This window comes from Medicago sativa, chromosome 2, assembly GCF_051527215.1.
Source record: "Medicago sativa cultivar Bolivia chromosome 2, Bolivia_mono, whole genome shotgun sequence".
Classification (NCBI taxonomy): Eukaryota; Viridiplantae; Streptophyta; class Magnoliopsida; order Fabales; family Fabaceae; genus Medicago; species Medicago sativa.
The window spans coordinates 82,349,214-82,374,355 of NC_140750.1; the positions used below are offsets into that span (position 1 = coordinate 82,349,214).

General features: G+C 32.2%; 1 protein-coding gene, 1 long non-coding RNA gene and 1 pseudogene across 3 annotated transcripts; 1 reads left to right on the plus strand and 2 right to left on the minus strand.

Annotated features, from left to right (window-relative positions):
* Positions 1-6,730: 6,730 nt before the first annotated feature.
* LOC146951517 (uncharacterized) lies at positions 6,731-7,710 on the plus strand. Its single transcript, XR_015027924.1, has 2 exons — positions 6,731-7,118; positions 7,221-7,710. It is a non-coding gene; the product is annotated as an uncharacterized LOC146951517 (long non-coding RNA).
* Positions 7,711-16,591: 8,881 nt separating this feature from the next.
* Positions 16,592-18,142, minus strand: LOC146951518 (protein NUCLEAR FUSION DEFECTIVE 4-like; annotated as a pseudogene). Its single transcript, XR_015028092.1, has 2 exons — positions 17,813-18,142; positions 16,592-17,411 (listed from the first exon to the last, which is right to left on the minus strand). The product of XR_015028092.1 is annotated as a protein NUCLEAR FUSION DEFECTIVE 4-like (transcript).
* A 1,368-nt stretch (positions 18,143-19,510) lies between these two features.
* Positions 19,511-20,866, minus strand: LOC146951519 (putative F-box protein At3g21120). The gene has a single exon (XM_085741608.1). It carries the CDS (start codon positions 20,864-20,866, stop codon positions 19,622-19,624), a length of 1,245 nt encoding a protein of 414 aa, XP_085597734.1. The 3' UTR covers positions 19,511-19,621.
* Positions 20,867-25,142: the final 4,276 nt, after the last annotated feature.

Below are 25,142 nucleotides of genomic sequence, written 5' to 3' on the forward strand. Positions count from 1 at the left end.
CACCCTAAAATTATAACTTAAATATAACGGTGACTCGGTGTTATATCATTGCACCGTCAAGAGTAATCATGATGGCTCTTAAGGTTTAAATTATTTACTTTTAATTTTAATTTCAAAATAATAATAATAAAAGTTAAATGTGTTTTTAGTACGTACAAAATTACGAGCTTTTAAAAAATAAAATAAAATATCACGAGCTTTCAAGTTTAATCCTTTAAAAAAAATTATTCATTTTTAGTTCCTATTTATACTTTATGGGGACTATATTGAGGACTAAAAATATCCATTTTTATAAAAAGTTTTTAAAATAGAGACTATTCTTAAAATTGCAATATCATGGAGGACTAAAGTTCTTGCAAAAAAAAAAAAAAAATTGGTGGACTAAAGTCATCATTAAAATTTTATAGGGACTGATTTAAAAACTTGTAATTTTATAGGGACTAAATAAAAATGTAATCTTAATAATTATAATAATATTAACAATAATTTTTGACATGATAAATTGTGGATCTGTAAAAAAAAGACTTTTAATTGTGCCGTTCGTGTGATATGTGCGAAAATACTTCGCACCATTCCGCATTTTCCTTTAAGATAAGTTAGTAATATTAATTAGATGTATGTTAAAAAAAAATAAAATAAATGCAATTTTTAGTCAAAATGATGCTTAAATATAGGGATGGAGGGACTAAATGTTAATAATATGAATTTTTTACATTTTTCTAGAGGAGATATTTTAATGGACATCAATTGAATATTTCGAATCTCCGTAAGTAGAATGTAAAATTTAATTGTCATTTGTCATAAAAAATATAATTACTTTTCAATTAAGTATTCTTTGTTTTTAATGTCTATTTGTTAAATTTCTTATACAATCAATTCACTTGCTCAATTAGGTTAAGAAATAGTATTTCGTAATTTTGAAGACCAATCATTAGCAAGTCACTTTTCGATATGTGTTCAAAAACGAAAATAGAAGCATTGAAAAGAATTAAGAAAGTAAAAGCCCTTTAAAAAAAAAATTTAAAAATTAGAAGCTTTTGTTGTTTTTAAGGGGAAGCTTTTGTTACACAAAATTTTGTATTAGAGGAAAAATTAATACTACTATCTATGTTCAAGAGTTGTGCGTGACTTTGTAATATCAAGAACAAAGTTAATACCACTGTCGCTGTTGTTAGTAAGAGTTTTCGATCTTACTTAAACGGGTCCAAGATTATTGTGTTTACAGATCATGCAACTTTGAAGTATTTGCTTATAAAGGGGATTCTAAACCCGATTGCTTAGATCGTTCGTTACTATTGCTGCAAGAGTCTTGATTTAAAGGTTAAGGATAAGAATAGTGTGGAGGATGTTGTAGCTGACCATCTCTCAAAATTGAAGAAATTAGAGGTTACAAAGTAATAATACCACCACACGGCCTAAGAGAAGGCCATAAAGAAAAAACAAACTCTTTTGAGCCCCAAAGAATTTTACAAAAGAGCTCATCCACAACTACTAGTTGAAAATTGCTCTTCTCACAATTATTTTTGTTCATTCCCACCTCAAACTTCCTTCATTAACCTCATGTGCGTTAACTCACGCTCATTGCGTTCTTTTATAGAACAACAACGAGAAACAACTTTGATGTTATCTTGGTGTTTATGTCACTGAATAATTGAGCCTTGTCTATTAATCATCAAATTATTATGTTTACTTCATTTAGCTAGAAAACCTTGGGAAACAACTTCCATACCATAGAACAAAGTAATATCAATCTCAGTCATTGATTTTCAATCAGACAGCTCAGATCACACATTCACTTAATCTATTTTAAACGATCTAGACCATTCATTTAAATCGGACATTTGATGTTAGTAACTGTGTCATACATTTACTTACTCTGTTTCTCATTTTGCTTAAGGCGGTGTCTGCAAAATCTGAGACTGGTGTTTTACTGCAGAATCTGCTTTATTTTATTTTAAACTAGTTGTAAACCCTTTGATTATTATTTGTTGTATGAAGTAGAAAAATAAAATTTAATAACTAAATCAAACACTACAAAACGACGAAAATGCTTAAACTGCTTTTAGTTTATGAATAAAAAAGATATCATTGTAGTGAAAGAAAAAAAAAACATCCATTTATGATTTTTAGCATTTCACAGGATCTCTATTGGGTTAATATAGTACCTGTAAGACTTACCATATATGTGAAACTCATCAGAACCATAAATACTGAAGATATAACTTCATGGGAGTTATTAGTTTAAGCATTGATGGAATGGAACTATGCAGCATACCATGTGATAAAATTTTAGCTTATTTCAATTGGTATACAACTTTCAGAAAGAAAGAAAGAAAAAGGAAAAGTAGAAGGAAAAACAACTTGGGAATAATGTAAAGCATTAGCAGTAATTTATTTCAAATTACATCATAATATCTATCATGGTATGACATATACATATCATAAACTTATAGCTAAATATTGGGAAACTCATTAATATACACCCAAAAAACTCTTGATCACATTCTCAGTGTGACAGAGAACAAGAAAATTGTGTCTCATACAACATATTAAACAATACCTGGGACTGCCTAAGGCTCGGAATTTTTGAGTAGTAGCACATAAAGCCAGAAGTATGTTTACAGTAGTCTCTAAATGCTCTCATTGAATAATGGCTGGATAAATTCGGTAAGTTTTGTACCCAGCAAACAATTTTTTCACATCTCATTGATTTGAAGTATGCGAGAAAAGAAATGAACCGCCAGCATAGAGCATTTGATATACCGGTCTTATTCTAACTGTCAAAACCATACTCATAATGGTACCGATTCCACATACACCAGCCAAAATCACAAAAGTGATTCTAAAGCAATCTACAACATAACATGTGAAAAATATGTCGCAAATCACTTATAGAATTCTAGCACTCGAATTACCAGCGCCTAAAGAAAAGAGTCATACAGAATGTATGTAATTTGATTTGTCGAACCACCTTTACATTAATGCATTGCAATTTACCTTTCTTTTTTTTAAGTTTCAGCGTTTTAAACTTTTAAGTCTTTTACTTGCATTTTCTTTGTTTTTTTTTTGTTTTTGTCGAAAGACATTTGTTTTCATACACAATTTCGTCTTGTTCATAAAACAATCTACGAATATGATTAACGTTCACAAACTTTCTAGAAAAAGATTTGCACAACATGTCCTAGGAGTTCTGGTTTGATCATGCTTGTAAGAATCAAATCTAGTCTTCTTGTTTACAAAAAATACCGGTAAGATGTACTATCACGAAAACATGTAGTAACATTCAATTTCTTTGATTTATAAATATTGTCAATATTGATGCATCAATGTGTGTCTGGTGTTTGTGTGCGCTTTATAGGATATATCATATTTCCTATAGTTAGGATAATCACGTAGTCAAGGGACCACAACTATTGGATGACAAGTATGCTGACTCCACCAAATTAATTTTAAAACAAAACTCAAAATTTAAGTGATAACTTCATTCGGCGGAAACTCACGTGGTTAATGACACCGAAAAGATGAATAGTTTTGAAGAACCCGAGTTTAAATCTGGATGCAATAATTTTTTCTAATTACAAGAATAACTCCATAAAACAATCATAATGACTGACAGCTCCAATTATAGGAAACTTAGGATTATTTCGATTTGACAAAACAGTGTATATTTCAAATGGAGTTGCTAAAAAGAAATAGAGACAATAGGAAAGCGGTTGGGTATTTGTAATATTTATTTGAGAATATAGTCAACAAATTAGAGTGGCACATCGGAAGCATGGTGAGCCCATAATCTATAGGTCCCTAGATCAAGACCAGGCTTTGATTGAAATATCATCTTTTTTATTCTATGTTCAAGAATACTGCTCTTTACCTAAACGGTTCTGCTCATTCCCAAAGTAAAAGTCCAAAATGCCCCTACGCATGTTAACATGCGTTAGTGTATTATGAGCGTATGTTAAGTCACGCTACGTGACTTAACATGCGTTAGTGTAGTATGAACGTGACTTAAGTTACATACCACTTAGCACTGGCGCAAGTTAACTCACGCTAGTTGGCCGGTGAAGAACAAACGTTTTTCCAACTTTGGTCAGCTTTTCAACATTCAATGTACACTTTTTTTTACCACTTTCACACGTTTTTTTTGACCACATTTATGTTAGATACAACCTAGGTTCACATTTCTACCTATAAATACCCTCACATACTTCCCATATTCCTCACATTATCTCCTCCCACTCTCTCACTCTAATTCTCTTCTTTCTTTGTTTTTTTTCTTCAATATTCTCTTTGGGGGTAAAAAGTGATCAAAATTCGTCGGGGTAAAATAGTGAGTAGCCGACTTGGGGAAGTGATTGACCCTTGGGATAATTTTAAATCTGCTTTTTTAACCGCAGAAACTTTTTACCGTGGGTAAAAAGAACTTCTTGTGGTAAAAAAAAAACCAGATTTAAATTTAGCCCAAGGGTTGATGATGTATTTTCCCCAAGAAGGCTGCTCACTATTTTACCCCACGAAGATTGATTACTTTTTACCCCAAAAAGGAGAAAATAAGTAGATTTAGTGAATAAGTTCAATATTATTGTATGACAATTGTTGTAATGTACGAATTATTAATAAAATAAGATATTGTTATATTTACTTTTATTTATATTTAGTCCATTTGCTTTTATTAATTTAGTCCATTTACTTTTATTTATATTTGTATTTATTTAAAGAATAATATCGAATCAATAATTTAGAATAATGTTAACAAAATAATTTCGGAATAATGTTAATAAAATAATTTAGAATAAAGTTAAGAAAATAATTTAGATTAATGTAAACAAAATATTTTAGAATAAAGTTAATAAATTAATTTAGAATATAGGCCTTAAATGTAACCAAAAAAAAAATGAAGGCCTAATTGAAAATTGTTTAGTGCATAGGTTTTATATGCACTAAATTCAGTAAAAAACAGTAAAAAAAAAAACGTGTAAAACACAATAAAACCATGGTTGAATAACAGACCAAAGTCCAACAAACGTGTTCTTGAGTTGTGACCACCGGCCTAACTAGCGTGAGTTAACTCACGCTAGTGTTAACATGTGCGTGAGTTAACTCACGCTAGTGTAAATCCTGGGCGTGAGTTAACTCACGCTAGTGTAAATCCTGGACTCAAGAACACGTTTTTTGACTTTGTTCAATGGAATTTAATTGATTTTACACGTTTTTTGTTAAGTTTTTTCACGTTTTTTGACCCTATTTATGGTAGATATAACCTATGTTACAATCTCCCCCTATAAATACACTCCTAAACTTCCCCATTTACTCACACCATCTCTCATTCTCACTCTCTCCCCCTATGAATCTTCTTCCTTTCCTTCTTTTTTTCCTTCTTTATTTGGTGTAAAAAGAGAAAGAATGATAAGTAGTGGGTATGCTGGGGAAAATATAAGTAGTGAGCAGCTTTCTTGGGCAAAAAACCACATTGGGTAAAACTAAATGTGCAGATTTAGTTTTACCCCAGGAAGGTTGGTTTTCTTGTGGTTTATTTTTAGTTTTACCACAGGAAGATAGGTTTTCTGGTGGTTTTTATTTTTTCGTAGTTTTAGTTTTACCCAATTGTAAATGTAATAAGAATTATATTAATAAAATGATATTTTATATTTATTATTTTTGTTTCTTTATTTTTGTTCATTGTTTTATTTTATTTTATTTTATTTTATATTTATTTTACGATTGCGTATTGAATTAATAAATTCAAATAAAGGAAATTAGAATAAAAATTGCGATAGTTAAGTCACGGCCAACTTATAACTAGCGTGACTAAAGTCACGTTCACCTTATAACTGGCGTAAGTTAACTCACGCTACGTGAGTTAACATGCGTAGGGGCAGTATGGACTTTTACTTTGGGAGTGAGCAAAACCATTTGGGTAAAGAGCAGGATTCTTTGTTCAAAGATTTGGTTATGAGATCCTTTCAAATTTCATGTGTTTTGGGCTGGATTAATTGAATGGACACACGACCGTTAATTCAATCTCTACCTTTGAAGCACCGTTAAAGACACGACACTTCGACATTTGTAAAACTTTGAAAAAATGAAATAGTTAAAATTAATCACATGTGTCGGTGTGTGGTTGTCATGTTTGTATCCAACCTCGACATGTGTAGGACATTGGACACACCTTGCATCAGAAGTGTCGGTGGTACCGTATATGTCCTTTTCACTGAATCATCAAATTAATATGTTTACATCATTTAGCTAGAAAGTTCCCTGGGATAGATACATACATGACATAACTTCATGGAAATTTATTTTTCATTCAACAATAGCTTGTAGTTGGCAAGTTAATGCACAAGTGAGGAGTCTTCTGTATGAGTAATTTGGCAAGTATGGACATGCAATCTAAAATTTTAGGTTGATGGAATTATGCTGCATACCATGATTTTGGGTCATATCAATTTGTATACAATTTTCTAGAAAATAAAAGACAAGTGGAAAATTTGTATACAATAATGTAAAGCACTATATTATATTATGGTATGACATGTACACAGGGGCGGAGCCACTCACATGGTTGTGGGGGCTCCTGCCTGCACAAACTTTTCAAATTTTTTTTTATATACATATACTGCTAATAACACCCTACTCACTATTGTTTTAGTAATTTCAAACATATCAAACACTTCCAACCCAACTGCCCAAGCCCAAGGCCCAATTGACTACAAAATTCTGATTCACCAACACACGATTTCTTTCATTCTTTCTCACAATGAACAAACAAATTCCCTCTCTATTTCAACCACATCAAAAAGATAGCTTTTTTGCATTTGATAAGAAGAAGTTGATTCGTTTAGCTGAATTTTATCCTTCAGAATTTTCTCCTGTTCAACTATTGGAACTAGATTCTCAACTTGAAAATTATATTTTATATGTATGCTCTGAAGATGCATTTTTTGAATTAGAGGGGATTGGTGATTTGAGTATAAAGATGGTGGAGACAAGAAGACATATTGTGTATCCGTTGGTATATTTGCTTTTAAAGTTATCTTTGATACTACCTGTGGCAACTGCAACAGCTGAAAGAGCTTTCTCAGCTATGAAGATTATCAAGACTCAGTTGCGAAATCGAATGGGTGATCAATGGCTAAATGATTGTCTAGTTACTTATATAGAGAGAGAGATTTTTATTGAGATTGAAAATGACAAAATCATTCAATATTTCCAAAATATGACAGGTCGTAGAGGACAATTGTAAATGTTGTTGGCAGCTGGGTTTTGGTTTGGTGATGGCTTTTGTTGTTTTTGTGGTTTTGGAGCTTAGGCAGGGGTGCTCTTTTCCTACTATATATTACAGGTTTTTCCTTTTGCCTTTTGCTGCAATGCTGTTCTGTTTTCCTGCTATATATTTCAGCTAGGGGTGGAAATGGGCTAGGCCGGGCCGGGCTTTGTAAGGCCTAAGCCTGGCCTACTTCAAAAATTCTAGGCCTGAGCCTGGCCTATTACCCGTCATAGGCTCATTTTCGAGGCCTGGCCTGACCTTTTTAAAGGCCTGATGAAGCCTGAAAGCCTATTTAAAAGCCCATTTTATGCTAAGGCCTGACAACACATGTAAGTCTACTCCTATATAGGGCAAAACTTATTAAGGCCTAAAGCACACAAATATGTTTGCTACTAAATAATGAATTCTTACGAAGGTCTAATCACACCAATATATCAGCTACTAAATAACCAATCATATGAAGGCTTGTGTTTATGAAAAAAAACTTCAAAAATATCAATAATGGAAGATATATTATATATGAAAAGCTTAATAGGTCGGCCCAATGGGCTTAATAGGTTTTTTCGCAAGCCTTAACCTGGCCTGTTTAATTAAATAAGCCTTATAAAAAACTTGAGCCTGACCTTGTTAATAAACGAGCTGGGCCGAGTTAGGCCTTAAATAGGCTAGGTCGTAGGCCCCTGTCGGACGGCCTGGCCTATTCCCACCCCTAATTCCAGCGGCCTATTATTTATAGGTGTTTATTTGTGTATTTTGTTCTTAGTTTTTTGGCACTTTGTTGTTAATATATATATATATTCCTGCTATGTTAAATATATATATATATATATATATATATATATATATATATAGTGCCTCCACTAGTTGAAATTCCTGGCTCCGCCCCTGCATGTACATATAATAAGCTTCTTTCTATTGACAATTGAACAAGTTCATTATTGTATTCAAAGTTGTAAACTATTGGAAGTTCATTATTGTTTCCTGGATACAAACTATATCTAGACAGTTAAGCTTGAATCAAATTTTTTACCTGACTTGAAGCCCTAACGAAGCACTCCCACTCAATCCAACATCAAAATTGCATCCCACACAAAACAACTCAAATTTCAACAACTTATCATTTGCATCATCCAAGTCAACATGTACCTTAGGCACAAGACCAAACACTCTTTGCCCGTTCAATTTCCTATTGAGATTTTTTCTTTAGAACTATCTTTTTTAGAGGGAATTTTTTTAATTGGAAGCACATCTAAGAAAAAATAATTTTGACAAAAAATTATATATCATTTATTATTTTAGAAACATATATAATTTTTAATATTTTCTCTTTAATAAAGGTTGTGCTCAAACTTCTTGACCATGTAAGACATTCTCTTCTACATCAGATAGGTGGGTGTGGAGACTACACTCGTCACAAATCTATACGGTGCATTCAGCTTACTCTTTTCTAACATCGGTGGACAGCAACATCACTGCAGAGTTTAATCAATTTTTATGGCTTAAAGAGGTTCCCTTAAAGGTTAACATTTTTGTTTGGCGTCTCTTTCTAAATAGACTTGCTACAAAGGACAATCTTCGCAAGAGGAATGTTCTTGAGGTCAACAATACTTCGTGTGCGGCCTTGTGTGGTAAGGAGGAGGAAAGGGACCATTTGTTTTTTCAATGTGACTATTATGGTCGGCTATGGCTCTTGATATCGAATTGGCTTGGTTTTGATACGGTGTTTCACGGTAATCTAAATATGCATGCTAATCAGTTTTGTGCTCTTGGAGGTTTCTCAAAGAACTCTTTAACAACGTTTACTATTATTTGGATTTCGGTCTTATTTGTTATATGGAAAGATCGCAACAGGAGAATTTTCCAAAACCGTATTGATCAACTTGAAGCTCTACTTGAAAGGGTTAAACTTCAAACGTTTTGGTGGTTGAAAGCAAACTTCATCACATTCGCTTTTGACTATCCCTATTGGAGACAAAACCCCTTATGTTGTTTACAGACTATCTTGTAATGTCTGTTTTTGTTTATGATTTTTGGCTGCTTTAGCCTTACTGTATTGTAATTAACTTTCTTCAGTTCCCTTCGGCACACCTTGTGCTTTAGGGACTGATTGTTTCTTAATATAATTTCTCTTAGTTTCTTAAAAAAAAAAAGACATTCTCTTTGCTACTAAAAATAAGTAACATTATTCAAGCAAATCTTTTTATCATTAAACCTTTGTCATCATCACTCTAAAATTCTTCATCAAATTCATCTTCAATCATAGGACCAGAAAAAGAGAAGAGTACGGTTCTTTTACGATACGAATTGTAAAAATAAAAATTGCAGTAAATCATTTTACTTACAAAAAGAAAGCAAAAAGAAAATACTTAAGACATAAATCACCACAATCTTTATTTAAATATCATATATAATTCTCATTATTGATTGGCTGTGCCATGCATACATTTTAACTTATATCATAATTTAAAGGCTTAATTGCAGTTTTAGCCCCCTAACTTTCCCAAAGTTGCGATTTTGGCCCCTTAAGAAAAAAAAACTACAAAACCGTCCCTTATGTTTTGCAAATGTGGCAGTTTTAGCCCCCAAGGCCAATTTTGTTGCCACGTCTGCGTAGACCGAGTTAAAATTGGCCTTGGGGGCCAAAACTGCCACATTTGCAGAACTTAGGGGGCGGTTTTGTAGTTTTTTACCTTAGAGGGCCAAAATCGCAGTTTTGGAAAAGTTAGGGGGCTAAAACTGCAATTAAGCCTAATTTAAATGATCAGAAATATACATCGGCTTTGTCACAACCAACATATTCACGACTACAATCTATAAACTTTGGATCATTGTTTGCAGTTAAACAAAACCTTATTTCATATAAATAATCTAGACCCTGAATCTCTTGGCATCGTATCTGTGGTTTGACTTTCATCTGGTTATGTATAGCTGCAGCATAGACATGTCTAGGTCCACGAGTTCTACCGGGAATGACATTCTCGTTTTGAAGCATGTTTCTTACATTAATGGTATTGTAGATTTTCAATACCAAAGAAAAGTATTGAACCTGATCCAACATGGACACTGAGCATGTCCCATGGCTTCTCCATTGTTGAGTCCAAAATGGAAGGTTGTCAATACGACGTGGAACGTTTTTAGTCTTCTCTTCTAATGATGGCCAATCTTTGTTTAGTTGATTCTCTCCTACTTTTGCTACCTGATCATGGTATAATAAATTAATAATAATAATATTTATTGAATTAATCTAAAAAGCCAATCTTTGTTTAGACCGCATACATCATTTATTGAATGAATCTAAAAAGTCAAAATTTGCTTATAAATGAGACCGGAGGGAGTACTTGTTTTCCACCATTTTAATATAATTCATTTGTAATTTTTTTTATTTACCCTGTAATTTTTTTTTTGTTTTGGAATGCACCCTAATAGGTCATTCAAAAATCAAATTTTTTTTAAAGAAATTTTCGTTTTTGAATGACCTATTAAGGGGTATTCCAAAACAAATTTTTTTACAGGGGGTAAATAGATAAAAAAAATTACAGGGGGGAAAACCGAAAATGGCCTATATTACCGGGGATAAAGCCCCATTAACCCTAAATAATATATATATAGGGCTGCATTATATGTTGAAATATTGATTTAATACTTTAATTCCTCATTTCGAAGGAACCAAAATCAAATGGTATATCTATTAGAGACACCAATTCAAATTTTTTTGAACAAGGCACAATGAGATATATTACGAACAACGGAGTATCCTTAACAACACAAGGTGTGCCAATAAGGATCTCAAAAGTATACATTCGATCAAGACACAAATAGAGGAAAAACAAAACAAATCAGTCGATGCCCAAACAAACAAATGGGCTCGACCACCATATATAAAAATTTAGACAAATATTAGTATTAGTAGTTTTCATCCACCAAAATGAATGTAGCTTCACTTTATTTAGCAACTAATGGATATGATTTTACCAATTCAAATATAATTAAAATTTATAGAACTAAAACATAACAACAAATATAAAAAAGAAAGTCCTAAGTGGTCACAAGTATTTGGACACACCGTTTAGCCACCCATACATATTTGAAAAAGGTAAAAAGAGAATTTTTTTTATTTAAGGTATAATTTTAAATTGATTAAATGATATATATTCTTATGGATGTTTCTAAATGCTTGTAACCACCTAAATATTTTCTAAGATAAAATCAATATTTTATACATTTGCACCAAAATAAAATAAAAATTACATGAACAAAAAATATTATATTTGATTTTTTTTTTCGTGCAAATGTATAGAATATTGTTTGTAACTTAAAAAAAATACTTAGATTTATTTAAACACGCATACAAATATATATGATTTGAAATTCAAATGAGCAAAAAATTATTTATTTCCTGTACAATTTTTTTTATATATTTTCAAGATACCAAATACATTATATTCGAAGTTATTTACATTGATTGGAAACAAGTTCTTCAATGAAAATTTCCTAAAAAAAAAAAAAAAAGTTCTTCAATGAAATTTTAATTGGGCAATAGTAATTTGGTAGTAATTATCCTATCATTTAGTGCAATATAATTAATGAGTATCGAATCAAATTAAATATAGAAGATGGGCTTCAAACAAATACAATCAGGCATAACATTTTCAGATAAACATCCTCTCCATTAGGCAAAATGAATGGAATATGCAACTTGGAGAGAGATAGACAAAAAAAAAAAAATAGTGGTCCTACCATTAAGTGAGTTCCGCTATCATTAATTATTACTTTTTTTAATTTTTTTGTATCTTTTTCTCTCCAAATGAAAGACATGGAGAAGACCACAAATGGAGAAGATCTTAACTCCAAATTTTCAGCATGAGTTTAAACAAATTGATATACTTTGCGTATAGTGTCCAATCTCCTCCATTTTCTCAAAACACTTCCAATTATATAGAACAATCTAAGCTCTTGTAAAAAAATAAATATCTAAGCTATAAACAAACTAGCGTTCAGACGGAGTGTCCGTCGGTCCGCTCTTTTTATTGTGTATAAATTACGAAAATAAGTTTTTGTGAAATTTTGATTTTGATTAAAATTATAGATAGAAATATTTTGCAATTTCATATGGTAACAAATTATAATTTTTTTTTCAATGACAACAATAATAGCAAATATAAAATAAATTCTTATATTTTTGAATGACACCAACAATATAACATTGTTATAGACAAATTTGTTTAAGGGTATAATTGGAGGTGAAAAAACCAACAATATAACATTTTTAAAATATTACTAAAAACAAATAATATTTTATATTTTCTTTTATTTATATAATTAGATATATTTAATAGCTTTAAAACATGAATAAAAATAACATTAAAAAAAAATTAACAAACTTAATAATTGGGATTCTGCATTTCCTTTTTATCTCTTAATTTTCCAATTTATGAATTTTCTATTCATTATATGTTAGATTTTTTATTCTTTTCTTTTTTAACGAAAGCTTTTACTTTCTCTTCATTGCTTCATTAGATGTTAATTTATATTTGTTTGGTAGACTTTATTAATCTTCTGACCGATCTTCGGATTATGAGAAATCGAAGGCTAACACAAAAAATGTTTCTAAATCGTTTTGTAAATCATTTTGACATGGCGGTGAATATTAGGGTTCGTAGTAATGATGAAAATTACTGTTGGCACATGTGGTTTGGCTGAGAAACACGAGTAATTTACCTAAATGCCCCTCGGCAGTTAACTGCCGAATTTTGAAGAAACCGGCTGCAGTTAACTACAGAGGTTTTCCTCGGTAGTTAACTGCCGAGGATCTTCTGCTACAAGTCTGGCAGAAGCTCTCTCATCTCCATTATTCATCTCATCTTCCAATTTTTTTTTTCAAATCTCTCTAAAAAACCCAACCAAATCCAACCAAATTTATTCAACAAAATCACAAGTAAGTAATTATAATGCTATTAACTTAAATTTTAGTTGTTATAAATGTTTTTATTTTTTAGTTTTTGAGTAGATTTATTTTATTTTAGTTTTTGAGTAGATTTATTTTATTTTAGTTTTTGAGTAGATTTACATAGTATAATTCATTTTTAGAGTAAATGTTAGTTGATTAATTTAGTTAAAATGTTTGTATGATGTTTATGTTATAGTTTAAAATTTATTGGTTATATTTTAATTTGGTGTTTTAAATTTATTTTTTTATTTTAGTTTTTAATTAGATTTACATGTTATAAATCATTTTTAGATTAGATGTTAGTTGATTAATTTTGTTAAAATGTTTGCATGATGATTATGTTATAGTTTAAAATTTTAGGGTTATTTTTTAATTTGGTGTTTCATATATATATTTTTTTATTTTAGTAAGAGTATATGATTTATTTTAAGAGTAAATATAAGTTGAATAATATTGTTATATTTTACGTTATTTTTATTTTTTTTAGACAGATACATTTTAGGGTTATTTTTATGATTTTTAGAGTCGATGTATAATTTTCACATCAAGTGTTTGATGAAATGTTTGAATGAGTTCTTCATTGATTGTTTTTAATTTCTTATTGTGTAGATTTGAAACAATGGCCGGGTGGATCGACGTTCATGCAGAATTCAACGGCGGAGAACCTTTGAAGGTTCGGTGCTTTGATGTAACGTTAAGCGGTCTCAAGGATCAACTGAATGAATTCAACCAAGGAGTCAATCACAGAGACACAAGGAGGGTGCAAAACGTTCGGTATAAACGTCCAACGCTCGACGAGGGGAGGGTATCATTCACTTGGGTGGAGTTAAAGAACGACGAAAACGTGACGAGCATGTTTTGGGAGCACAACATGTTCCAGTGGATCGATATGCGGGTGACGTTGCTGAGATCAACTGAAGATATCATCAACAGCTTGATTCCCCCAAGAAGATCGTCATTAGTTAGGGTAAGGTGCATTCTAACTACAACAATTATCTTACCTCTGAAATGGGGTAATTCAAACTTGCCAAACGGTGAGGACTCAAGCATTTCGCTCGGCATTCATGTTTTTCCTTTGAAAAGATTAAATTCTTGTTAGGCTGGTTTAGATGAAGGTATTAAGTGTCAAGGAATGGACCTCATTTCGTTGGCACTTGAATACCATCATCTAAAGCAAGCCTGACAAAAATTTATTCTTTTCAAAGGAAAACATGAATGCCGGGTGAAATGCTTGAGTCCTGTTGTTTGGCGAGTTTGAATTTACCCCATTTCAGAGGTAAGACAATTGTTGTAGTTGGAATGCACATTCCAACTACAACAATTGTCTTACTCTGGATGGGGCAATTCAAGCTTGTTAATCGGCAAGACTCCAACATACGATAAGCCTCTTGAATGCTGGTATTCAAGTGTCAAGGAATGGAACTCATTTCGTTGGCACTTGAATACCATCATTCAAGATGCTGATCGTATGCTGGAGTCCTGCTGCTTATCCAGTTTGAATTTGCCCCATTCAGGGGCAAGACAATTGTTGTAGTTGGAAGGTGCATGTAATGTAATGTAATTGTTGACATACATGTCGTTTATGTAATGTAACGAAACCTGAATTCGAAATTTTATTTGAATTCACGTTGTCGCAATATTTATTTGAATTCACGCTATCGCAATATTTATTCGAATTCACGTTAGATTTAATTAGTTTTTATTCGAATATGCAATTATTCAAAACGCGACTTTAATTGAAATTATTCAAAACGCGATTTTTATTCAAAGCACCAGGAAAATGTAGTTTAATGTACCAAAATGAGCACGACATATAAAAAAACATAAAAAAAAACCCAACACAAGTAGGCATTACAAGCCACTACACATCTTCCTCGTCACACAAGTTAACCGGGTTGCCCGCTACAGTCCCTGGGGCACCTTCTTTTGGTTGAGGACCAAAATAGCATGTCCTCCCGCTCCTCCTCAACCTCGAGTGATTGTACACCGGCACCTTCGAACCCTTCTTTTTTTCGGAACCATCACAAACAATTCCGTGCCATGTCATAGGCGATTTTCCTTTGTTCTTCTCATCACCCTGAACGTTACCCTGATTCTGATTCTGTGACATATCTACATTAAAAAAATGGCGATCAAAACCTAAAGTAAACAACGATGCCATAAAATCGTAAAATCAAAAACTAAACCTAAACCTAAACTATCATCAAAACCTACACCTAAACATAAACAATTCTAACAATTCTACAACAATTCATCAAAACCTAAACCTAATAATTCTAACAATTCTACCCTAAACTATCCTAAAATCATAAACCTAACAATTCTAACAATTTTAACAATTCTACAACAAATCGTCAAAATCAATAAAACCTATATAATCGAAATTTAACAAAAAAAAACAAACAATTCAACAACAAAACAACAATGCAATAGGATTCAAAAAACTTGCTTGTTTTTGTGCTTGAAATTGGCTTGGAATGACTTAAGCTTGGTGAAAATCGCACCTCTATTTCTCAAAAAATGTAACAATGGAGTTTTGAAAACTCCTATGCCAGTTCTGTTCTTATAACAAAACTTCGGCAGTTAACTACCGAGGATTTCCTCGGCAGTTAACTGCAGCCGGATCCAGTAAACTTCGGCAGTTAACTGCTGAGGAGCATTTAGGTAAATTACTCGTGTTTCTCAGCTTAATCAAATGTGTCAACAACAATTTTCAGTAATGATTGCAGAGAACTCAATTACAAAAGTAAGTAAACAGTGAATAAGGAGTTGCAGGTTTGGTCCAAACTTGGATGAAGGTGAAAAATTAATGTAACAATTAATAATTAATATTTGCCATTAAAAAAAAACTAATGAATATAGTGTAGGAGGTTTAATTACATGTTTAATTACATGTTTTTACCACCCAACCCTTTTTTATATCTATATATTCATAGAATTTAGTGTAGGAGGTTTAATTACATGCTTAATTACATGTTTTTACCACCCAACCCTTTTTTATATCTATATATTCATAGATATAAGTCTTGAAGTTGAAGGTCAAACAAAGTATTAACAATACACAGTATCAAAGTTCGCACTTCACACATATTCCATTAACTCAACAGCCATGGATTGGTTTTCATGGCTTTCAAAAACCAACCTTGAACCATCTCTTGTATATGAGTATGGCCTTGTCTTTGCACAAAACGAGCTTGAAGAAGAAGACATGTTTTACTTCAACCATGAGTTTCTACAAAGCATGGGAATCTCCATAGCCAAACACAGATTAGAAATTCTCAAGCTTGCTAAAAAAGACAAGAGAAAGAGTCCACATACAGACACAGTTGCAAAGTTTGTTGCTGCAATCAAGAGGACAAAGAAGTACTTAGCCAACTATGTTAGGACTGAGAGCAATATGGTTGTATCTTCCAAAAATCAGCTCTAATTTGAGCCAAATTGTTGAGTATAGTTACTCCTGAACCAACCCCTAAAGAATAAGCAAACCAAAGTAGCCAAAAATCAGCCTTAACTAAAGCTTCTTTGAACTTAAAATCATCTCCTCTTTTTGGTCTCCTTTTCTTCCTAATGGCCCCTTCCCCTTCTGCAATTAGTATCTCAACATCTGAAGAAGCATCCTCATTGTCATGAAAACTTCCAACATATGCAGCTGAAGAAGATGATGATGTTATCAATGGACTTGTTTCTGTTAAAACATCAGAAGAACCAACTAATGGAATGTTGTTTTTACGAATTGCAGGAAATAGAGTCATTTTCAAAGGAATTGCAAGTGGAGTTGTCAGAAGTATAATCATGATTGAAACTAAGATATAGGAAACAACATCATTAATTGAAACCATGTCGCTTAGTATCGTCGTCATAATAAGATACGTGGCAAGTAAAATGCTTGAAGCTTGTGTGAAAATAAAATGGACATGAATTGAAGAGTCTTCACCAGAAGGAGTACAAGGCCTAATGAAGTACATCAAAATTAAACACAATAGAAACTCCAATTGCTAGAAACAAGAGCAGCTTAGAAGCAGAAGCTTTTAGGAGTATGCTATATATTAATGCATATACTGAAGCACTAATCCCAATATAACCCTTCAGAATGCCAGAGATTGTGCCTCTACTGAGAGGAAAGTTTCTCATGTTGGTAACAAGCACAGCTGTGCCGAACCATTCGCCACTGTTCGTGGCAACATAAAGTGCGAACCATAACTGCAAAGTCATGCGAACCAAGTTGATTTGAAAGTCATTCATGTAACATACAAAGCATGTGTGACAGAATGGTGATTTGATTTCTTTAATTATATAAATTGACTTATACATAAGACTTCTATGATAAGCATTTATGCTATAAGCACTTAATTAAGTTATTTATCCAAAAGTGACCATTGTCAAAATCAAATCAGATATACTAGGTTATGTGGTTAGGAGAATCACGCTACGTGATCAAGATTGAATGACCGAGAGCCATGACTGTGTGAATGCATGAATGCAGAAAATCCAACTATAAATAAATAAAACAATGATGAACAGCTGAGTTTAAGCTTTAACTCAATTATTTAATTTCTTTCAAAAACAAAATATATTTCAAATGGGAGATGAAGCATAGTTACCAGTACATAGGGCAAGTTGGAAACAGTTTGGCTAACAGCAAGCCAGATAACACCATAACCAAAGAAACAAAGAACAGAACCAACAAGAAGCAAAGCCCAAGGAGGGAATTTGTTGCAGGCAATACCAGGTAGCAGACCAAAGTTTTCTCCAACATCATTGGCCACTCCAAGAATAGTCACTTGTTGTTGATTGAGACCCAACACAGTTTTGAGAGCAGATGAGTAGAGTGGAAAGTTGTATGCATTACCAGCAGCTATTTGAATCCAAACTGCAGCAGCTAGACCCACCCATGGTGGTCTGCTACCAGCTTTAAGAACAAGATTCGACATTTTCCTATCAAAGTTATCTTGGCTTTAAGCACAAACACTTGCACCAGACACAATAAATAGAATTGGTGTTGATTGTTGAAGGGGCCAGTAATCCATGAATGCAATGCTTGTAGATCACTGAACCTATGACTATGCTAAGTTTTTTAAATAGAATTGGTGTAATATGAAATTTCAAGTCTTGAAAGTGTTTTTTAAATAGAGGAGTATGACTTACTGCTTCTTAGGAGTATAACTTACTAGCACTAAATTGATTACATTCATTGAATTGTTAAAAAGAAAATGCTTGTTATGGCGAAAACTAATTTCACGAACCCTCGTGACATGTCTACTATCCAGCGAAACCACAGCCAAGGGAACGGGCTTGGCGGAATCAGCGGGTAAAGAAGACCCTGTTGAGCTTGACTCTAGTCCGACTTTGTGAAATGACTTGAGAGGTGTAGGATAAGTGGGAGCTGGAAACAGCGAAAGTGAAATACCACTACTTTTAACGTTATTTTACTTATTCCGTGAATCGGAGGCGGGGCGCTGCCCCTCTTTTTAGATCCAAGGCCGACTTTGGTTGGCCGATCCCTTTTATTTTTGGCAATCGCATGTATGATAAGTGTGAGCCATATTTTTTTATTGTTGTCATTGCAATTTCCAATTCGTGATACATTCGCGAGAATATTCATCCTGATATATAGCATTACCATTGTTAAAAGCATTTGACTTTAAACAAATCTATCTGAAAATTTGTTTATATTAGAGAGGTAAAAATGTACATGTAAAAGACATCACTCTGTAGAAGAATTCAATTGAAGGATTTCTCTATTTTATCTAATTGTGTACAAGATCACTCTGAAATTTCACCAGCTTGATTCATGAACCATAGAATATAGAAGTAAAATAACAAAGCACAAACTTAATCATAGTGGCATAGATATTTGAAGCATAACAAACTGAAATAGAATTTCAAACAAATATATGTTACTTATTCAATTATAATGTTCTTCTCATATAAGTTATTTTTACATAAAATTGGAGACAGTTCAATAAAAGGCAAATTAAAAGAGAATGAACTTTAAATATTAAAATTGATAGGGTCATGTTAACTTGTGCCCTAAGGGCACAAGTTAAGAAACTAAAAATGGAATTAAAAAGTAATCTTTGTATTGAAAAGACAAAATTTCAAACTTTTAATATATTGAATGTACAATTTCCAAAAAGAAGTTTCCATTTTTAGTTTCTAAACTTGTGTCCCAAGGACACAAGTTAACATTTCCCAAATTGATAAGGCAGCAGTATTCCTATTTTTCTAAGCAAATAACGAAGTACTACACAATAACTTTGAAGCAATAATATTCATAATTATCAAATACTTTCTTAATTTCTCATTAATATTTATGATCCGAGTGATTTACAAACCACTTTTTATGATACAAAAGTAAAATTCTAATAAACACAATCCTAAAATTCCTAGGTGCAAACACGAAAAACCAATTACTTATTTATTCCACCAATCGAGAGAAGACTTTTCTTGTAAATTGCAATATTATAAGAATGTGCTTTTTTACCACCAACTTCTTCGGCCTTCTGGGTACCTAAATTGAAAGAAACTAGTTGGTCATCTTTTTTCTGGAAAAATATATCACCATTTTTCCCTGGTCCAATTAAACTCTTAATATCGGACAGTGGTCCAACAACGAAGAGTTTAGTCCACGATTCCTTCACACCAAGTTCACCCAAAATTGATATGTGAAAAATAGGTGTATTTGAATAATACCATGAGATTGAAGAAAGGGATCTATTAAGCACCACCAATCGTCTTTGCACCAAGCCAAGATAAAAATCTGTATCTATGTCAGATCGTACGTCTATGGGTATAGGTGTTGTAACAAACATCTCATTGCTAAAGTCAAATGAAACTAAGAAATGTTCATCACGATTTTCACTTAGAGACCACCAATGAGACATTCCATCAATGTTCAACAGTCGATATGAGCCACTTTCATCATGATAAGGCATATTGATATCAAGTTTACTCCAAGAGTTACACCTTAGGCTATAAATCTCCCATTCAGGTTCATAAGATATTTCATTCCATGGAACATCTTCGGGTTGCATATCGAGACGTTCAAGTTCTTGGTCACTCATTGCAGTAAATCTCATGTACCTAATAATTTTAAAGTCATCTTTGATATGGTCATATCCAAACCCGTGAGGATCTTTTGATGCCAGCTCCCGATAAGGTGGTACAGCCTCGAGAGAGCTGGTAGGAATGACTTTGTATTCATTGGTAGTTGGGTTCCACAATACAAGTGGATATCCCATAAGGCAAATAGTTCCAGTAACAGGGTCACAACCATAATAATCACTAGTATTAAAATCAAAGAAAGAGTTTTCCTCTTGAATTCGATTTGGAAAGTCTAATTTTACTTGATTCTCATACCTATCACCAGAAAGCAAATAGGAAGAGCAATGAATAGAAAACTCAGGACCATAATAATCAGAGGGGACAATCTCACATTCAACCTTGTATAAGAGGACAGATGTATCATTGTAATCAGAGTGAGGAATTGATAAAAAATTAGTGCGGAAACAAGAGTTTTCAAATAAGAGAGACCATGACTTACATACGCATTCAAATCGTTTAAAAGATTTTAATGGAAGTTTTGACAGAATAGAGAATACAAGATCGTTGGGTATGTGATTCCTAACCTTTTTTTCACTTACAGATTTGGCCATCTTCAAAAATATTCTTTTTTGGTAGTGATCTTCAAAAATATTCTAGTAAAAGTGCTGATGAATTCAATTGTAGTTGGATTTTTTTTCGACCTGTATTTAAACAAAAGAATACTTAATCGAGAAGTAAATGTATTGTAATTTTTTTTACACCAAAAAAATATTTATATTTTATTTATAGACATTTTAATCACTTTAATACTTAAATAAGAAATAATATTAATTCCGTAAAAAACAATAAGCAATTTTAGACCCAAAATAAAAAGAAGTAACATTAATTTGATCAACAAAATAATAACTAGCATTTATAATTCGGATTCTGTATTCCTCTTTTATCTCATCAATCATCATCATGACCAATTTATTGATTTTTTGTTCATTTTATATTACATTAATAATATGAATTTTTTACATTTTTTATGAGAGGATGAAATTTTCGCAATTAAAATTGGATATATTTTAATGGACATCGATTGACTATATACTAAATGTAAAATTTAAAGTCATTTTGCAGTTTCATCGCCTTGTGAAAAAAAATATCATTACTTTTCATTTAAGTATTCTTTGTTTTTTAAAGTCTATTTCAGTTAAATTTCTTATACAAATCACTTGCTCAATTAGGTTATGTAATAGTATTTCATAATTTCATACTTTTGAAGACCAATTGCTAGCAAGTCACTTTTTCGATATATGTTCAAAAAGGAAAATAGAAGCATTTACAAGAAAGTAAAAGCCCTTTAAACAAAACTTAAAAAATTAGAAACTTTACTTTTTTTAGGGGGGAAGCTTTAGTTAAACAAAAATTTTCTTGTTCAAAAAAAAGTTAAACAAAATTTTGTATAAGAGGAAAATTAATACTACCATCTATGTTCAAAACATAAAAACAAGACTAAAATACAAAATAAAATAGAAATACAAGACAAAATAGAAGTTCAATTACCACCTTTTGATTTTTTTAAGAATGAAAGTTAAGTAGATGAAGTAAAAACAATATGATGCCACTCTCTAGTCTCTATGACGATGAAGTTAGATTGTGGGGAACGTAAAATCACAAAAATGATGCTCACATTAGCTGTCGGTCCATTTCTTACCTGTATAGTGTTCTTGAGAAGATGATGATTTAATTTTCCCAGATGACTTTGTTATAATTGACAAGAAGGAGGATTATGATGTTCCTTGATAATCATTATAAATGTTGGTTATTACTTAGCAATTATCCCCCATATCTTATGAGAAATTGAATGATTGCATGACCTATTCCATATGATTAATTAGTGGCTATTTAGGAAATTAGATTTAATTGTTTTTTTTTTAGGGAGGAAATTAGATTTAATTGTTAGTTAGTCATTTTGATATAGTAATACTCGTTTTGGTTGTTTAATGGAACAGGTTGAAGATTTTCTCTAGAGATCCAAGAAGATATAGCGTGGAAGAGGAGGTTGAAGATGTATGAAGATGAAGCGTTGTGAGCATGTATGGAGATGCATCGTTGTGAATCGACCCGTACAGTTGTAAGTTTGTATGAACTCTTCCATATCATCTTAAGTATGTTTTCTTGAGCGAAGACTCCTCAAACCCAGCTGCTATCATCAGCAATTATGTAACCAAATTGGAAGAAGAAAAACTTATGAGGGTTTTAAGAGAAAACAAAGGTGCACTTAGTTGGAGAAAACAAACTAGCATTTATAATTCGGATTCGATATTCCTCTTTTATATCATCATTTGACCAATTTATTGTTTTTTTTTTCATTTTATATTAGATTTTTTTTGACAAATTTTATATTAGATTTTAATAATATGATTTTTTTTACATTTTTTTAGAGGATGAATTTTTTACACTTAAAATTAGATATATTTTAATGGACATGGATTGAATATTTCGAATATCCTTATATAGAATGTAAAATTTAATGTCAGTTTACAGTTTCGTCGCCATGTCACTTGTCAGAAAAAATATAATTACTTCTCAATTTTTTTTTGAAGAATAAAAAATGGAATATATTAACAACGGAGATGGTTCCTCTAGAGCACAAGGTGTACTAAAGAGGTCACCCTAAAAAAGAAACTATCAGTGTATAATTACAAAAACAAGGGTTAGTCGATACCCAAACAATGTAACGGGTCCGACCACCAAATAAGAGTGCCATAAACAAAGTTGGAATTGTTGGCTTTTGGCCACCAAAATGAAGTATGTTTAACCTTTTCCATAAGTTCTATCATGGTATTTTGGACATTCTTGAAAATTCTATTGTTTCGTTCATTCCAAACTATCCACACACATAAGAGCCAAAGAAGCTGCATAAAAGAACGTCGCTTCCGAAGCATTCCAAAAGAGTTAGTAAACTAAAAAAAATGATCATGAAGATTAAGCGGATCAACTTCTGAAATGCCAATCCAATTCCTTATATGTTGCCATAATGAACCAAAAGTTTCACAATGGAGAAACAAGTGAGTTGCCGTTTCATCGCACCCACACCCCGCCACGCACCTTATGGTCGCAGGTTGAAGGATGCCACGTCTTAAAAGATTGATTTTAGTTGGCAGCCTTTCTCGAAGCAATCTCTAGGCAAGAATAGATACCTTCAACGAAACCTGTTCGTGCAAAACGATCTCTCCCGTTACATCAATTCAAGGGGCATCCTGGTGAGTAAGAATTTGATAAGCGTCGCACACTGTATAGCTCCCCACAATATCAGGGATCTGAAGTGGAAGAAATAGTCACAAGAAAGGGGGGTTTGAATTGTGACCCTTTTAAAATTTAGTCCTGCAACTTAAATAAATATATATACTCAAGAAGGTTCTTGGTAAATGTTAGTCTAACAAGATTAGACTAATAAATATATAACAATTGATTTATACACGACCAGAATGTTCTGTATTAAATATACCTTAAATGATTAAATAGTTTTGTTAAGGACCAGAATGTTCTAGAGAATGATTATATAAGTAGAATGAGAAAAATGATATTTTAGATAAAATGTGAAAACTATTTCATCAAGGACCAGAATGTTCTGGAGAATGATTAATATAAAAGCAGAATGATAAAACAATATTAAGTTAAAATAAAAAGTTATTTTAACACAGACCAGAATGTTCTCGAGAATGATTAATATAAGACAGAATGATAAAACAATATTATAAGCTGATTTTAAACTTTAGTTAAATATTTATTCAGTTGTTTTATTTTGGACCAGAATGTTCTGGAGGCAGTTAATATTGAATAAAATAATGCAACAATATTAATGATTAATTTGGGATCAGAGAACTCTGGATTAATTTGGTTATGATTAATTAGGACCAGAATATTCTGGAGATTAATAAATATTAATATGAGTGTGATAGTGTGTGTATATTGTGTAGCTTTAAATAAAAGAGAAAGGGAAGAAGAATAACACAGGAGAATTATCCTGGTTCACCAAACCCGGCTACTTCCAGTCCCCACAACTCGTGTGAGATTATCCAATATAGTTGTCTTGCTAACAGAAACTTCTGACTAGCACTATAAGGTCTTGATCACACCAGATCAGTCTGTTACACCTGTATTATCAACCTCAGCAGGCTTCTACAATTCTTTGCGCACTAGCAAAAGAAAGGTTGGTATTTTCTATCTCAAACTATTAAGCTCAATAGACTTGAGAAGTACAATACACTTTGTATGAGAGATTGGTTTGGGATCGAATTTACACTCAACTCGTGTTTGAGGGTATGATGATAAGAACACACTCACAATATGTGATCCACAAATCTGTTATGATCTAGAGTGTGTTACAAATGAAGAGATTATGATATTTGCACTTTAAAAAGTGGATTATGGTTAAAATCAATCTCTTAGCCTCAAAGGCTTCTCAACTCTTGTTTGAGATTTCGATGAACAAACTCTTGATGTTGATCAAAGATATAGTGAGAGAGTTGGAGTTTGTTTTGTTTGTGAAGAGTTTTGTATGTAGTGATGATTTTCACTTGAGAGAATGTTTGCTTTCAAAACTCTTGTTTATAACCTTCAAAGACCCTTGTATTTATAGATGAGGAGTGTCTTGGTGATCAAGGGAGAAAATAGAGCTGTTGGACACGTTTTTGATAGCTGTCCAAAGTCTCAATTGATTTCTCTTTCCTTCTTAAAAATAGCCAGAACGTTCTCAGAATGTTCTGTCTGATTTGCCTAGCTTTGCTTGCACTGTAGCTTGCTTGCGAGTGAGAGAACCAGCTGTAATGAGCTGTTTACTTGTTGCTCACTTCTGCTTATGTCATGTCCTTTTGCTTTAGTGATGTCATGCTTTAA

Bases quoted from the DNA above. Each gene is read 5' to 3' on its own strand.
- LOC146951519 (XM_085741608.1), bottom strand. From the start codon at position 20,866: ATGGCCAAATCTGTAAGTGAAAAAAAGGTTAGGAATCACATACCCAAC.